This window comes from Phyllobates terribilis, unplaced genomic scaffold (genome assembly GCF_046119375.1).
Source record: "Phyllobates terribilis strain yellow unplaced genomic scaffold, ASM4611937v1 Scaffold_1__5_contigs__length_1240528914, whole genome shotgun sequence".
Lineage (NCBI taxonomy): Eukaryota > Metazoa > Chordata > Amphibia > Anura > Dendrobatidae > Phyllobates > Phyllobates terribilis.
In genome coordinates, this window is record NW_027362761.1 from 304,723,647 (window position 1) to 304,740,411 (window position 16,765).

At 39.8% G+C, this 16,765-nt stretch overlaps 1 protein-coding gene across 6 annotated transcripts in view; it reads right to left on the bottom strand.

Annotated features, from left to right (window-relative positions):
• Nucleotides 1-660: 660 nt before the first annotated feature.
• The window catches only part of MSI1 (musashi RNA binding protein 1), a 35,560-nt gene continuing 19,455 nt past the window's right edge, over nucleotides 661-16,765 (bottom strand). For 3 of the 6 annotated variants that reach the window (XM_073673451.1, XM_073673467.1, XM_073673473.1), the window contains 8 exons: nucleotides 13,664-13,746; nucleotides 12,528-12,645; nucleotides 10,692-10,772; nucleotides 10,370-10,426; nucleotides 8,993-9,049; nucleotides 8,579-8,712; nucleotides 7,037-7,098; nucleotides 661-1,875 (listed from right to left, as the gene is read on the bottom strand). In XM_073673451.1, coding sequence (XP_073529552.1) covers nucleotides 7,057-7,098; nucleotides 8,579-8,712; nucleotides 8,993-9,049; nucleotides 10,370-10,426; nucleotides 10,692-10,772; nucleotides 12,528-12,645; nucleotides 13,664-13,746 — 572 coding nt within the window. In that variant the 3' untranslated portion in view covers nucleotides 661-1,875; nucleotides 7,037-7,056. Of the gene's footprint in view, nucleotides 1,876-7,036; nucleotides 7,099-8,578; nucleotides 8,713-8,984; nucleotides 9,050-10,369; nucleotides 10,427-10,691; nucleotides 10,773-12,527; nucleotides 12,646-13,663; nucleotides 13,747-16,765 lie in introns of all 6 variants that reach the window. The other 3 variants (XR_012318325.1, XR_012318326.1, XM_073673459.1) reach the window with 3 other exon arrangements.

Below are 16,765 nucleotides of genomic sequence, written 5' to 3' on the forward strand. Positions count from 1 at the left end.
CAGCAGCAACAGGTTAGAGGTAGATGATGGCTGAATATCAGAGCCATCATCTGCCAGGAAAGATGCTCGGTTTGCGAGCCCACATCAAAGTCAGGCAGCCGGCATATGATGAAACTATACATCATATATTGGTAAGGGGTTAATGTAAATCGGTCCATGTTTTTGTGTACAAAATCACTGATGTCAGAATGAGATCAAACCTGTATAAAACATACAAGGGTCAGTTTTTTGTCGTTGACTCAGCACAGGAGACTATGATGGCTAAGTAGACGGCTACTTACTTTCACCACTACTAACCTGCAGTACGGTGGCTCAGTGGTTAGCACTGTTGCTTTGCAGCGCTGGTAGTCCTGCCTTCAATTCCCACCAAGGGCAACATCTGTAAGGCGTTTGCATGGGTTTCCTCCCACACTGTAAAAAACATACTGATAGGGAATCTAGATTGTGAGCCCCAATGGGGGCAGTGATGATGATATCTGTAAAGCACTGTGGAATTAATGGCGCTATATAAGTGAGTAAATAGGGCTAGTATTGTGCAGGGAGCTCACTATGACATCTATATTTGATGAAAAAGCTTTTTTTTATTCATTGTTTATTGACAAAGTCTAAAATTTGAGAAATATTTAATACTTAAAAAAAAAACACACACAACACAGACCGTAAAATTCATCATTTATTTTTGTAACTATCTTAAAAAAAAAATTCCAGTTGCAGTAACAAACATTATTGCTTTGAACTTGCAATACAGCATTGTACTCATAGTACATTTCCCCTGTTCAGAATTAACTCTTTATGCACACTCACACAATCTTTGCAGGAAGCGACAACCAACAATTTGGAATGCAATGTTTTTATTTCCTGCTTTTAGGAATGTACCAACATTTTAAGTGTTTGGAGACACCTGAAGTAACTACGATTTTACGCTCCTGTAAATATAGCCGGTATAGATAAATATTCGACTCTGCCTGAATTATGTGGCTCAATCAACGTGTGATAGATCGGCAGCGCAATCATTTCTGTGTTTTCTTCTATCCTGCCATCTTGCTAGGTCATACTAATAAGATCCTCAGCAATGATAAGATGTGTGGCACGGAAAGAGTTAATTTGCACCGAGGATAATGCTGGGGGTGCTCAGCGTTCTCCTGCACTGAAAACACCCCAGTTTTTTCCAGTGGACAGAACTCAGTTGTAGTAATAAAAAGTTTATAAAAAAAAAAAAAAAAAAACTGTCAATCCTTCCAGGCTTTGGGAAAATATTGCTAAAGTACGGACCCAAACTGGCAAAGGAGAAACCTGGACCAGAAAAGACCTGGAGGTGGCAGAACGATCAGTCTGCAATATTTACATATTTTACAGAGAAAAAAAAATTCAACCCAGTTTTGAGAAAATTAAAATAATTTCTGTTCTACAAATAGTTTCTCATTTAGCAAAATATACATTATTTCTTGTTCTTGTGCATTGTCCACTCCATGTCATAAAAGCCGAAATTTACATAAAAAATATTTTTTTTTTTTTTGTTAAAAATAAACAAAACACATTCCCAGACAGCCGGACTTAAAATACCTTTCCCTCCCTTCAGCGTATGGTACCAGAATTTCCCTGCATCCCACCAGAACAAAGCTATCTATAGTCATGAGAAATGTTTTCCCGACATCTATCATGAAAACACAAAGCTAACAAAAAGAAGAAAAAACAAGACAGACATAAAATAAGAGAGAGAAAAAAAATAAAATAAATAAAAACGTCCTGGGGAGAAGGGAAAGTTAGGCAGGAGGCACCAGTTACTCTGCTTGAACACAAGGTGGCGTGTGGCCGTCTGACAATCTCAGAAGAGAGGGACAGAGTCACGGACATGAATCGCTTCCAGACTGGAACCTTCAAACACAATGACAATCCATTAGTTATTTGCACAATTATCATTATTTCTCAGGGTCTATATTGTATATAAATCGGCTCTATGAGGACAGTGTAGCCAGACTGGTAGATCCTCTGTGACCAATGAGAACCAGCACTGTAGAAAATTGTACTATATTAATAAAGGGCACGTTACAAACACAAGGTAAGGCCTCATTCAGACGTACAATTTTTGAAAACGAGTTATCCGTGATTTTCACAGATAGCCCTTGTACATGTGTCCCTTGTATATGTGTCTATGAGGCCATTCACATGTCCGTGATTTTTTTGCAGACAGTGCAGTCTTCGGAAAATCAGGGAAACATGTCCAATTTTGACCTGAGGGTCAGATTAAATACAAATCTATGGGTCTGTGAAAAAATCGTACGGAACTTGGATGACGTCTGAGGGCGGTCCGTTTTCACGGACAGTCAGAATGGAGAAACTGGAGAAAGTTTTTTTTTTCTGCACGTATGAAAAAAACTGATGACACTTGGACCACACTCTGATCAAGTGTAATCCCAACAAAAATTGGTCCGTGTTTCTCATACGTGGAAAAATTGGACGTCTGAATGAGCCCTAATAAAGATAATAGACTAAGGCCGGGGCCAGACTAGCGTCTAAAAAATCGTTCCTATTCTCATCCAAGAGAGTGGGACAATTTTTTCTCACTTGTTATCCATGTTCAGTCAGTTTTTTTTTACTCCGCAGCCATTAATCTTTTACAGGACCATTTATAGTTTTCCATCTTACCTTACAGAATTGCAATGTATCCATAAGAATCAGGTATTGTACTGATGGTCTGTGTTGCATCAGATTTTTTTCTCACACCCACCAGATTTTGAAGTCAAATCGATTTTTTACTCACGCAGAGAAATATATGCAGATCTGAATGGCCTCATTGAATAACCTTGGTCCGAGTGCAATACCTTTTTGTATCGGATAGCACTCGTCTGATTTATTCGCTAGTGTGAGCGAGCCCTAAGGCTGTAATTGAGATGGCATGCAATGTTCTAAAACAGACTGCCTTGATTTTGCCTCCGTTCACAAATCACAGGGTTTTCTCAAGGACAACATGCTTCCTTACATTGCACTGCATCCTGAAACAATTATAAGGCCACAGCCCCACTATCAGTATTTAGTCAGTATTTTTTCTCAGGAGTGGGAGCCAAAATCAGGTGAGGAACAATCAGAGAAAAGGTAGAATAGAAACAAGTCACCAATTCTGCATTTATCACCCACTCCTGGTTTTGGGTCCCACTCCTGAAAAAAAATACTGACCAAATACTGATAGTGAGGCCGTGGCCTAAGAGTTCCTGCCCCCATAGACTTTTTTGGGACCTTATTGCACCTCTCCATGTTCCTAACTTTATGAAAATGGTTTCATATGAATCCAGCAAAAAAAAAAAGTTAATTTGTGTTTCAACCGATAGCACATAGTGTTGAGCGAGTATGTTCTATTAACCCTTTCGCCGAGTATGCTCGGGCCGAGCTCCGAGTAGTTACAGCTGCTCGGTGATATGGTTAAATCGCTCCCGTGTGCATGATTTGCAACTGTTTGACAGCTTTATTACATGGGAGGAATGTCTATTTCTTACACATTCCTCACATGTAATAAAACTGTCAAACAGTTGCAAATCATGCACACGGGAGCGATTCAACCATATCACCGAGCAGCTATAAATACTCGGAGCTTGGCCCGAGCATACTCGGACAGAACATACTCGCTCAAACCTAATAGCACATTATTCAGAATTTACTTTATATCTCAATTTTAACATATGATCCGCAAAGCTCTGCACAGAGATGCACAACCATTTATCTTCTCTCTCAACCAATCTTCCCATGCTCTTACATTCTGCCAAAGATTTTATATGAAAGGGATCCTGTCACCCGATTCAACCAGCCTAAGCTACAGGCAGCATAAACCAGAGCCTGGCTGCACGATTGTAGCCAGGTATATTTTTCTCTGAAACTTTCTTGAAATCATAGCTTGAGGACCCGGAGACCATAGGCAGAGATGGACTAGTCTGGCGCAGCTCCTGAACAGCTTCTCTATTCGATTGGCAGGTGCCTCCCTATGTACACTCATGGGAGAAACCTGTAATCACACCAGAACGTTTCAGTGTAAAACATACAGGTGCTTTTCACTAAATTAGAATATCATCAAAAAGTTAATTTATTTCAGTTCTTGAATACAAAAAGTGAAACTCATATATTATATAGAGTCATTACAAACAGAGTGATCTATTTCAAGTGGTTATTTCTGTTAATGTTGATGATTATGGCTTACAGCCAATGAAAACACAAAAGTCATTATCTCAGTAAATTAGAATACTTTATAACAACAGCTTGAAAATTGATTTTTAAATCCGAAATCGGGACTCCTTTTGCATCAATTACTGCATCAATGCGGTGTGGCATGGAGGTGATCAGCCTGTGTCAATGCTGAGGTGTTATGGAAGCCCAGGTTGCTTTGATAGCAGCCTTAAGCTCATCTGCATTGTTGGGTCTGGTGTCTCTCATCTTCCTCTTGACAATAACCCATAGATTCTCTGTGGGGTTAAGGTCAGGCGAGTTTGCTGGCCAATCAAGAACAGTAATACTGTTGTTTTTAAACCAGGTATTTGTACTTTTGGCAGTGTGGACAGGTGCCAAGTCCTGCTGGAGAATGAAATTTCCGTCTCCAAAAAGCTTGTCGGCAGAGGGAAGCATGAAGTGCTCTAAAATGTCCTGGTAGACGGCTGCGCTGACTTTGGTCTTGATAAAACACAGCGGACCTACACCAGCAGATGACATGGCTCCCCAAACCATCACTGATTGTGGAAACTTCACACTAGACCTCAAGCAGCTTGGATTGTGGCCTCTCCACTCTTCCTCCAGACCATATCTGGGACCTTGATTTCCAAATGAAAATTGGAACTCTGGGACCTTGTGGAATGTGTCAATGACTGCCTTCTGGACATCTGTCAAGTCAGCAGTCTTACCCATGATTGTGGAACCTACTGAAACAGACTAAGGGACCTTTTTAAACGCTTAGGAAGCTTTTACAGGTGTTTTTTGTTAATTATTCTAATTTACTGAGATAATGGCTTTTGTGTTTTCATTGGTTGTAAGCCATAATAATCAACATTAACAGAAATAAACACTTGAAATAGATCACTCTGTTTGTAATTACTCTATATAATATATGAGTTTCACTTTATGTATTAAAGAACTGAAATAAATGAACTTTTTGATGATATTCTAATTTAGTGAGATGCACCTTTATCTGGCTGCAGTCATGCAGCCAGGCTGATTCATGCTGTCTGTGGTTTGGGCACCATGAATAGACTGGCAGGTTCCTTTAAATAACCTCCATAATTCACACCTCACACTTCCATCTCCTACAGTTCTTGTGCTGCACCAGTCCTCTGGAATGAGCTACCCTAGACAATCAAATTATTAACCTAACATCCACAATTCCACACATGCTCTAAAAACAGGTCTGTCACATTTTATAAATTAACCTTTGTCCCTTTTATTGCCATTAATTCTGAGGACAATGTCTTTTCACTTAACAGTTTCCCTGACTGCTGGTGACTGGTTCATGCTGCTTTATGTGTACGGACTTCATTTGTATAAAGTGCACTGGTCCATTGGACAAACAGAACACTTTTACTCTTTGAATACCCCTATTTCCTTATAGATTACTAGCTATTGTAGGCAGTGCCTCCATTCCTAATGATGGAATTGGTTCTTAGTTTCTTACTCTGGAATGAATTATTTTGAAGGTACATGAACCCTATGATTTGTAAAGTTTTGGAAATTATGTCGCCACTATGTTTATTGCACTATTTGGCTTATTTTTACTACTACTATTATTATTATTATGCAGTGGAACATAAGGTGCCTACAGAACTCCAGGGCTCAGTGATTCTTATCTCATAAATTGTAAAATGAGAAAAGCTTCATTTACTGCTGTAAGGCTTTATTTATTCCTTTACCTGGACTTATAGGAAGTATTTCCTTATGTATACCTATGGTGGAAGGCCGCAATGTAACACTTGTCATCCAGGCACATTTTTACTTTATACTTCAGTATAGAAACTGCAGTAGACTATGCTTTTCTATATAGTACAAAAAAGGTAAAAAGCCATCATATAGCGGCCCAGTATATCCCAGGAGGGCACATCTGTCATCCATCGAGTGAACAGAGCCCTAGGGATACATTTGGCGCGTGCACCAAGAGCTTTCTTGGCAGATGCTATGCTGATTTGTTCAGTTTGCAGCTTCTAGTAATAGAGAAACTAAGTACTTTGTTCCATTTTGTGTATGGCACTAAATTGGTACAGTTGCCCTCACCAACTATGTCACGTACTAATGTTCTACAGAAGTAACTGAAGTCTGAAATTAAATCTCCCAAACTTTCCTTCTAGGTCAGTCAGCAGTGTGAGTGAATTTCATAGAAGGTGTTTACGACAAGTATATTAAAGTGTTGTCCAGTGAAAAAAAAGTTATTATTTATTGCCACAGCGCCATTTATTCCATGACGCTTTTACGTGTGGAGTTATAAGTGATAACGTGGCTGATGGGTGCGTGACCCTCCGCTTGGACATGCAGATGGGGGAATTCTTATTCCTAATGGAGAACTTTTATCGCCGTTACAAAACAGTCCGGCAGGTTGGACGCCCGACCAACGCTCCATCTATTCTCTATGGTTCTGCTGGAAAAAGCAGAGCGCAGCGCAGGGCTCAGCAGATCCCTTAGGAATAAATGGTGGAGAGGTTGAGAATTGCGCAGTGCCATTCCATTACAATGGGGATAAAAGTTACCTGTTCTGCCAATGGGTGCAGGCCTCTACGGCCGGATCTCCACCACTCAACAGGTCATCACCTATTCTGTGGATAGTTTTCACCGGACAACCACTTTAAGCAGTAGCATAAGAAGAAGTAGTAGTCATCTGATTTTCATATGTAAAGTGGGGAAGAAATTTGTTCCCTAATATGGGGCAATAAGTAGCTGGCGTGGGGTATTTCTTTTCTCTGGATGAACATATAAGTTTATACATTGAACGCGATGTGTCTTCTTACAGCCTTAAAATTCTGGAACTATCAAACTATAAGAACCTGTTTTCATATTATAATCAAGTTCCTCTACTAACCTCCACTGTGACCTGTGAATTCAGTGGTATCCATTAGTGAAAGCCGTGGCAATCAGAGGACCCTGAGGAAAATTAACAAAATATTAAAAAAACAATACAGCCATAGATTTTGGCAGACAAGGACAAGAACCATCCTAAGAAGTCACTCTAAATAAAATGCAACTACTATTTGCTTCCATTTTTATGCAAGTGACTATGAGCCCGACCATGTACACAGACAAATCAAATGGTGACAACTAGTATGAGGTTGTCAGAGCCTCATCAGAGAATAGTAATAACACAGCTTTATATAGATCACTTTAGGCTTCATTTTCACGGGTAGAACACGTACTCATTATAATCTATAGAGCTGTTTATGTGTTGGCGTTTAACGTGAGTCTGTAAAAAAATCACGGAGTTATGTCATATGTCGTGTCACTGACTTTGATGCAGGTTCTGGCGCTGAGCCCGCATCTTTCCCTGCACATGACAGCTGATTAAATCCACCCGCGTCAGTTAACCAATCAAATCTCCCACTGTCAATCTCTGACAGTGAGATTTAACACGCACCAGGTGGAAGAACGTCACAAATCTTCTGCAGATCCCTGTCATGACACCCATCGGCGCCCACGATCATATGACAGGGACGCCGATTGGTTGTCATGACAGCCATGGGATCAGCAGAAGACCTCTGTGCCTGTCATTATGACACTCCTGTGAACACCGGCTCGTGGCCGGCGTTCATAGGTGATCGTAATTTCTCCTATATATAGCAGTGTTGAAGCCCTGCTATGTTTAGCACAGGCGATTGGTCGATCGCAGCTTCAAGTCTCCTAAGGAGACTATTAAATAAAGTAAAAAAAAAAAAGTTTTTAAAAATATGAAAAAAATCAAAACACAAAAGTTTAAATCAACCCCCTTTTGTCCCATTGAAAATAAAAAAAACAAAAAAATGCACATATTTGGTATAGCTGCGTTCCGTTCAGAAATGTCCGATCTATCAAAATATAAAGTAAATTAATCCGATTGATAAACAATGTAACGAGAAGAAGAACAGAAAGGCCAGAATTGCGTTTCTTTGGCACCTGCAACAATGCAATAAAGCGATCAAAACATCATAGATACCCCATAATGGTATCAATAAAAAAGTCAGCTCAGGGTGCAAGAAACAAGCCCTCAAACAGTCCCATATCCCAAAAAAATGGAAATGCTACGGGTCTTGGAAAATGTTGACAAAAGCAAAAACTTTTTTTCATACAAATTTCGGAATTTTTTTTCACTACTTAAATAAAAAATAAACTATACATGTTTGGTATCTGCATACTCGTAAAAACAACTGTGGAATTGTACTTTTTTTGCAATTTCACCGCATTTTCCAGTACAGTATATGGTAAAATCAATGGTGCCATTGAAAATGTCAACGTGTCTCGCAAAAAGCAAGCCCTCATGGGCTATATTGACGGAAATATTAAAAAGTTATGGCACTTGGAAAAAGGGATAGAAAAAAAGAAAACAAAAAATGGCCAAGGCGTGAATGGGTTAAAAACCTTTTCTTTTACTTACCCCAAGGCTGTGTCCAAAGCCAGTGCTTGGTGCTGGACTCGCTGCACTGATGTAGCTGCTGACTGCGGATTCTTGATTGGCTGCTCCGTATAGTTCTGCCATTGGCCCTGGGCTGCTGGTTCCCAGAAAACCCCCTGTGTGAGTTGGAGTGGAGCCTTGTTTACAAAGTAAGAAAGCAGATCTTACAGGCAGCCCCCTATCCTGTCCCCCGCTCTGTCCGCTCCGCCTGGGAATCTATACACCACCCGCAACCAGCTAGACATGTTTTGTTTCCCTCACACTTCACCCCATTTATAAATGCGCTTCTTCCCCACCGGAGACAGTATTTTCAGCCTATATCACTAATAGCACTTCATACAACCTGTCATTTCTATAATGTAACTGTTCTAAATATGTGGATAATAACCTGGTTACCTCTCACCACTGCTGCAGCTGCTGCCGCTACTGGTCCGTATGCAGTCAATGGGATTGCTGAAAAACACAAGACAGCTCCACTTAGCGCCGAGTAGGAGTAGCGCCACCATCAGGACATATGATATAGATTTCTTCTTCACAGCATGCATGAAAGTATGATTACCACCAAACTAATGAGCACAGTACATAGTCATGGAACATGCAGCACAACTCACAACACAGACCTACACTACGCAGATTCCAGCTCCGGGGGCTGACGTACTGGCCATGGGGATGTGTAAAGTGCAAAAGGTACAAGTATGTGGTAACAAATAACATGTTACAAAGAACTTCAAAGGATTATACTAGCTAAAATAAAAGAAATCTGCTTTTTTATGTAGCTTTTGCAGCCTATAGAGGGGGCCACCATTGGATTGTTCTGGTGGGCCATACTTTCCTGTCTTGGCGTCCCATTGGCTTACCCTCTGTACTTGCAGCAGAAATGAGTGTTATGTCTCAGCCCCATTCAAAGGAGCTAGTGCAAACATTGAGACTGAGTAGAGAAAGATAGATAAAGCCGAATTTCTAGTTTCAGGGCATTTTTAACACTATAAGCAATAGAATTTAATCACAATATATAAGTAGTTTTCCCACTAAATACATAGATTTCCTATCCACAGGAATGTATGATCCCTGGGGTCCTGGAAGCTCATCTGATCCTGTAATGAGGGTCCCAAATGTGAATGCAGCAGTAGTGCGCATGTGTGACCTCCACTCTATTCGCCTCTATGGGACTGACTGAGTGATTTTCTATGCCAGTCCCATAGAAGTGAATGGGTGGGTGGTAAAGCACACACACTACTGCTTCATGGGTCAAATCTCCAGCAATCATAGTGGGAAAACTACAGTAAATGTGACCCAGAAACAATAAAGTATACACAGGATTACGTAGGAATTGTAGTATTTGAGATTGTTCTTCACATAACAAGCACAAGAAATGTTTTGCTATATTGTAGCAGGCGACACCTGCAAATATGTGCACACTTCAGCCCCTGCCGGAGGAGAGGTGACCACAGGCTGACACAAGGTCACAATGAGGACTTGCAAAGTCTCCTTGTTCAGAAGGAATTAAGAGGAAAAATCTGCTTCGCATCTCTCCCCACATCTATAGATGGGAAGTGGTACAGTATGTAAATGGTACTGAGCCACAAAACGAATTCACCCAACAACGAGAATACCTATATGTTACATGGAACATCTAATATGAAATGTCCTGGACAAGGTGACACAATGCCTTCAGTGAAGTGCCAGATGCAGTCCACATTACCCACAGAGCAGGGCCACTCTGATTACGCTGTTCTCCTCGTTTGTGAGGTTTAGGAAGTTAATGGGACTGACCTGTTAGTTCTGGGAGGACGGGGGTGCCCGGGAGAGGGGTTCTCTCTACACGAAATTCTAAAACGAAACGTGAAACAGCTTAGGAACGTCTAGAAGCCCAGCCCACAGAGGTGACTGCCATTGAGTATGGAATAGTTCACCAAAGCCAACCAGTGCCAATGAAAAACCAGTAAATGTAAATTATTGATGACACTCGCAATCCTTGAAATATGAACTGACAAAAGAGTGAACACCAATCCGCCACCATTAGTCCACACAAGTCCTTAGCAGGGAAACAACATCAGCAAAGAATAAACTCTATATAATGATGCATTTGACTTACCTGGAAACTGGTAGGTATACCCTGGTGCAATGCCCGTGTAGCTGCGACTGGCATAAGTAGCTGCTTGGAAACCAGGATATCCTAAAAAAACAAGCAAAATAGAAAAATAGTGGAATCTTCTAGAAGTCATGGTGAAGTCACCAGCCTTGTGATTTAGCTTTATTACAGCAGTTTTATAGTAGTTCACTACTTGGACAACTCTTAAATGCCTGATTCCCTCAAGTAAATAAGCTTATACTCACCTCCCGCACAGGCACTGCTCCAGAGAAGTCAACGCCAGGCATGCTGGTGCTAGAGTGACAGTTATGTCATGGGAGCACTGCAGCCAATCATCGGCCATTAACCAGCCACAGGCTTTACTACTTTGTCAGAACGGACGTCCGATCTGATGGAATATTGATGAGCAGCAACCAATCAGCGGCTGATAATTGACTGCAACGATCTCCTTGACATGAAGTCATGCGAGTGCTGAGATACCTGGTGTTGATATCCCTCAGAAGGCGAAGGAGCGATAGGTGACTTATAGCTTTTCTTATTTACTTAATTTTTAAAGTAATAAATTAAGCACAATGAAGTCATATCAGCAGCACGGTGGCTCAGTGGTTAGCACTGCAGCCTTGCAACACTGCGGTCCTGGGTTCAAATCCCACCAAGGACAACATCTGCAAGGAGTTTGTGTGTTCTCCCCGTGTTTGCGTGGGTTTCCTCCGGGTTTTCTGGTTTCCTCCCACACTCCAAAGACATACTGATAGGGAATCTAGATTGTGAGGCCCAATGAGGACAGAGCCAATATTGTCTGTAAAGCACTGTGAAATTAATGGCACTATATAGGTGAGTAAAATAAATAATTTAGTAAAATGTTATTTGTGCAACCAGAATTCTGTCGATACAGACAAGACTGGCGTGGTCACCTGGCTCTAAAGTTGGTGCTTCAGCTTTTCTATTTTTTAAGGATAGAATTTTTGCTGTTTTAAATTGGTTGTTAAACATTTTTTAAAACTTGCCAGAACGCAGGGGATGCATTAAGAAACAAAAAATAACTTGTACCCACCTGATAAATCCTCTGCCACCAAAATGCCACTGTTGGGGTTGTTCCAACGGTCTTTGTAACTTTTACCGCAGTGATGGTGCCAACTACCCTCATCTGACCAGTGCTTCCAATCACTGGCCTTGGCGGTAATAGCTGCATAATCAGCATGTGACTACCGAGTCCAGTGATTGGCTGCAGCGGTCCCATGTGGGTATGTTATCACAAAAGAACAGCAAGCAAAGATTGGTGGGACCATTGGGTGGCCTCTCAGTAGTGGTGGTAATTTATAAAATTAGTTATTTTATTATTTCAATGCATCCCCTGATTTGCGACCAGGTTTAAAAGATTTTGGACAACAACTCCTGTACACAATTCAGCTTTCTGCCTCAATCTAACAAAGTTATATTTACAACTTTGTATGTATTATTTAATCATATCTGAAGAATTATCAGTTTATAACTATTCTTTTAGGTTTGTAGCCCTCATTTTCTGAAGATTTATAATTTTACATATTTAGGGTACATCAGACCATTGACCTTGTGTTTAACAAAATTCAAGTACAGCTTATTGTGACAGGATAACTTTATAGGGATGATATGTTTTTAATTGTTTGCTAATGATGGCATAAGCAGAAACTTAGAAGCTTATTATAAACTATTTCTGAACAAACAACATAAATATGAATATCTTGCAGAACGAGCAGCCAAACTTTTCAGTTCTTGAGGTGTAGTAACCATTTGTGATCAGTAGAGGGAAACTTTGGTCATCAGCTACATAGCTCAATCTCCTCCAGTCTCTACAATTACCTAGCATGCCGATTCCCAGCATGAAGGCGTCCATTCCATATGGCATCACTCGAGATCGTCCCCGTACAGAGCCTGTTGGTGACATCACCTCCTTCGGCTGCGCCTTCTTACATTCAACCTTAAAATGAAATTGGTAATATAGCTTTACAAATTATATAAAACAGAAATACAGGCCATTGAGATTGCCTCTTGAGTGAATTTTCTTTATATATTATTCAGCCATTTTTCAGTTAAAGCGATTTCTGGGCAACCAGAGTGACAATCAAATGGCTATCATTATTAGAGTTGTCACCCAGCTTTTCCAGAACCCTGAATGAAGGGTTTGACTATTGTAACCCACCTTAAAAAAAGGACTAAATAAACGCTAAAAAGAATGAACATATGCATTTCTATATAAAAACAACTTGCTGAGCATAATGTTCAGTCTTTTAAGCTTCTTTGAACCTATGTTTATATGATGCCTCAAATTAAACTTCTTTGAAAATTAATACAAATGTTATTAGTACCTCCACAAGTTATATGTAATTGGATTGGCTATTGTTACTATGTTCAAATATTTGTTCATCTAATTATGCTGGTTTTGCAGAGCCAAGATGAATAAATAACTCATGTTTAATGCTTCTTAAGGTTGGGGGATGGAGAACTGTGTTTCTCCAATGTTTGTCAGGTTGTTGTTGTTTTTTGTTTTTTTACCTTTGTGAAAATCTTTATAAAAATGAATAAAAAACATTTGATTTAAAAAAAAAAAAAAAAAAGCTTCTTTGAACCGCTTCCTAAGATGAGAAGGGGTGAAAATAAGTGACTTGACCATCCTTCAGGCTCCTAAAGACGCCAAGCGGATAAAAGAAGTGACCTGCTCATTCTTCACCAAGTCGCTCACTGGTTTACAAAAAAAAAAAAGTGAAAAAGGATGTCACAAAAAAACAGGAAAAGATGTCAAAAAAATGCACTTCAGGAAAAAGACGCTGGCCTGTCCTAAAGTCTCTTCGTCTCAAAAACTCTCCAAAAAAACTAAAAAGAAGTCGTGTACACATACCCTAAGTGATGAATCCTAATTTCTGCATAATCTGAAAATATAATAATATAATATATAATAATTATAAGGATCTATAATGATATAAGAGAGTTCCACTCACCATTTTATTGTTAATCTCATGAAAGTGAATCTCACAAACTTTCTCAACAATATCTTCCCCTTCAAAGGTCACAAACCCAAATCCTGCAAGCAAAATCACACATCAGACTGTGTAGCCTTCGTTGAAAGAGACAGAAATAAATTAGTAAGAAAAAACACAGTTGATAGTAAAATACAATAGCAAAACAAGTGGAATATAGAAGAAACACATTACAATAGAAAGTGGAGCCCTGCGTTACTGATTCCGTGGCCTCTATTATCCTTCCAAAACTGAGCTTTATTTTCCTGCTTTTGTTGAAGTTGGGGTATTTTTACATTCACAGCTCATGAAGTAGCTTTTACAGCGATTTTCTGCACAATCATTGTAAAACATCAGGGTCTTGTGAAAATGACACTGACACCAGTGTCATCCATAACTCAATATCTCCAGACGTGTGGATACAGAATAGATCCTCCACGTCAGGATAAAGGCCGTCAAGCAATGAACAATGGAGGAATTACACGTGAAAGGAAATCCAAGATGTGATTAAACTACGTTAACTAAGACCTGGAATACGGCAGGTTATAGAATATAGATTTATATACAATGACATATTAGGTCAAAGTGTCACAATGAAAGCAGAATTACACTTTTAGCAACAGTTCACAGGTGAATCTACAAATGCAGACGTCACGTAACTCTGAAAATCTTTGGCCTAGGCTTGGAACTGATATTCAGGGACGGCAAGCTGGGCAATTTCTCATGGACCCCATTTCTTAACTACTTCACTAAGACCACAAGGGTGGAAATAAATTCACGGCATTCTTCAATATGCTGCAACCTTTTTTTTTCCACAGTTAGGGCTCATTCACACATTTGATTTTTCTACGTACGGAAAAAACAGACTGATTATTCTGATCAGAGTGTGGTCTGGGGGTCATCTTCGTAGAGAAATAAAAAAAAAAGTTTCTTCAGAGTCCATAAAAATCGGACCGCACTCCGATCCGCACTTTGATCCAACCTGCGGATCAATATTGGACATGTCGCCGAAATTTTCCGTGGACCAATCAGTCCGAGGAAAAATATCGGACACGTGCACAGCCCACTAAAATATCGTAGGTGCAAAAAAAAACAAAACTATCTGTGAAAACTATTGATAGCACTTGTACGTAAAAAACAGAAGTGTGAATGAGCCCTAATAAAGAACCCAGAATGGGTGAAATCTATCATGATGTTTTGGCCACTGTCTACTCCTGCACATATTTTTTTATATTTGATATTTGTAGAACACGTCCTCTGACCGAGCACTCCTCCCACCAGCCTAAGTCGTTTTTAAATACAGCTTAATCCTATCTGCTCATATAATTGTAGGCTTTTAGCCCAGGAGAGGCATCATGTTAGGTTTAGGGTCCCAACAAAGGGGTACACCTTGTGGCTGGCTATTGGGCTCACATGAATTGCCTAATTTCTGCGCTAAGTACCTTAATTTCTAACCTGTTTTCTACAGCAGTAATGCAATTCTAATTTCATATATTCAATATTTACATATTATAGCGTTTCAGAGTACAGCTTTAATTTGTTACTCCTGCACATATAGCTGACACAACCTGACTCTGAAAAGCTCACATGAACAAAACATATTGGATTACTTGTGTTCGAACTTTGAGGGCAGCAGTGAGGGTTACATTTAGGCCATGTTCACACGTTCAGTATTTGATCTGTATTTTACATCAGTATTTGTAAGCCAAAACCAGGAGTGGGTGATAAATACAGAAGTGGTGACGTGTTTTTATTGTACTTTTCCTGATTGTTCCACTCCTGGTTTTGGCTTACAAATACTGACCAAATACTGAACATGGCCATAAAGTCTCGTCACCATTTAACTAACAATGTGTGCATTCAGCCAGCTGCATTAACTTTGCCCTAATCTATATCCAACACAGGCTGCAGTTTACTAAATGATTAATGAAACACTGAGCACTATATACTCATCACACATTTTTAATGCATAAGTAATAAAGGTTTAATTTTATCTATTTAATTGTGGGCACCATTACCCAGTGAGAAATATATCAGTAGGATCCATTTGTGCCATTGTCTAGTGGCTGAAGGACAATCACAATGTCAGTGGCATAAACAAGCGATGTTGCAGTCCTCCTGGACTCATCACATAACCCATAAAAGGGTTTTCCCAAAATACATTCTTATCTGATCTATGTGACTGATTGCAGGGACCACCACTGAACTAGCTGCTCCACCTCTGGACTGTTGGAGACATCCAAAGGCGTCAGCGCCGGTCAGAGCACATGTCCTACAGCCTCTATATTCATACCTTTTGTTTTCGTTCTACTGATATTTGGAGGGTCCTATAGGTGGGTTCCCCAGAGAGCAGACATTTATCACCTGTCCTTGACAAATGTTCATTTTGGGAAAACCCTTTTGAGGCCATGTACTCAGGTAGCGTAAATACTGCATTTTTTTAATGCAGAAAATCTGCTGTGTTTAACTGTTCAAGCAAAGTTTCATAAAAACTCCTGAGCTGTTAAAACGTGCGGGGAACCTGAAAAAATGCATGTAAAAATGCAGTTGTGATTTTAAGGGCAGAATCACAACTTTACTGCACTAAAAAAGCATTAAAAATGCTGCTTCAAATCTGCACCAAAAATTATCACATTAAAGGCAGAACCCAGAAAAAAAATAGCAAAAATGCAATTATCAGTATTTTTATTGAGAAAAAAAACAGTATTTACGCTACATGTGAACACAGCCTTTCAGCATAGGAAGCAGTGTGTAATAATCCACAGGGAAATTAACCCCCTAACTACACTTGGTCAACAGAGATTTAACTAATATAGCAGTAATATATCCAAACAACATTTAAATCCCTAGTGATCGAAGTAGTGAAAGGGGTTAATTCCGTCATGGATCAGCGTCTTTACTGCACAGCAACTTGTGCTGCATTGCACACTGCTTTCTACTGGGTGCGGTTACAGAGGTTCCCCACAAGGAACATTTATCACCTATGTATGAATGTATTATGTAGACATGGTATGGTGGTATTATTTGGGCACTGAACAGCTGTATTATGTGAGCCGTAGAAAAATATCTTACAGATTTTACTCT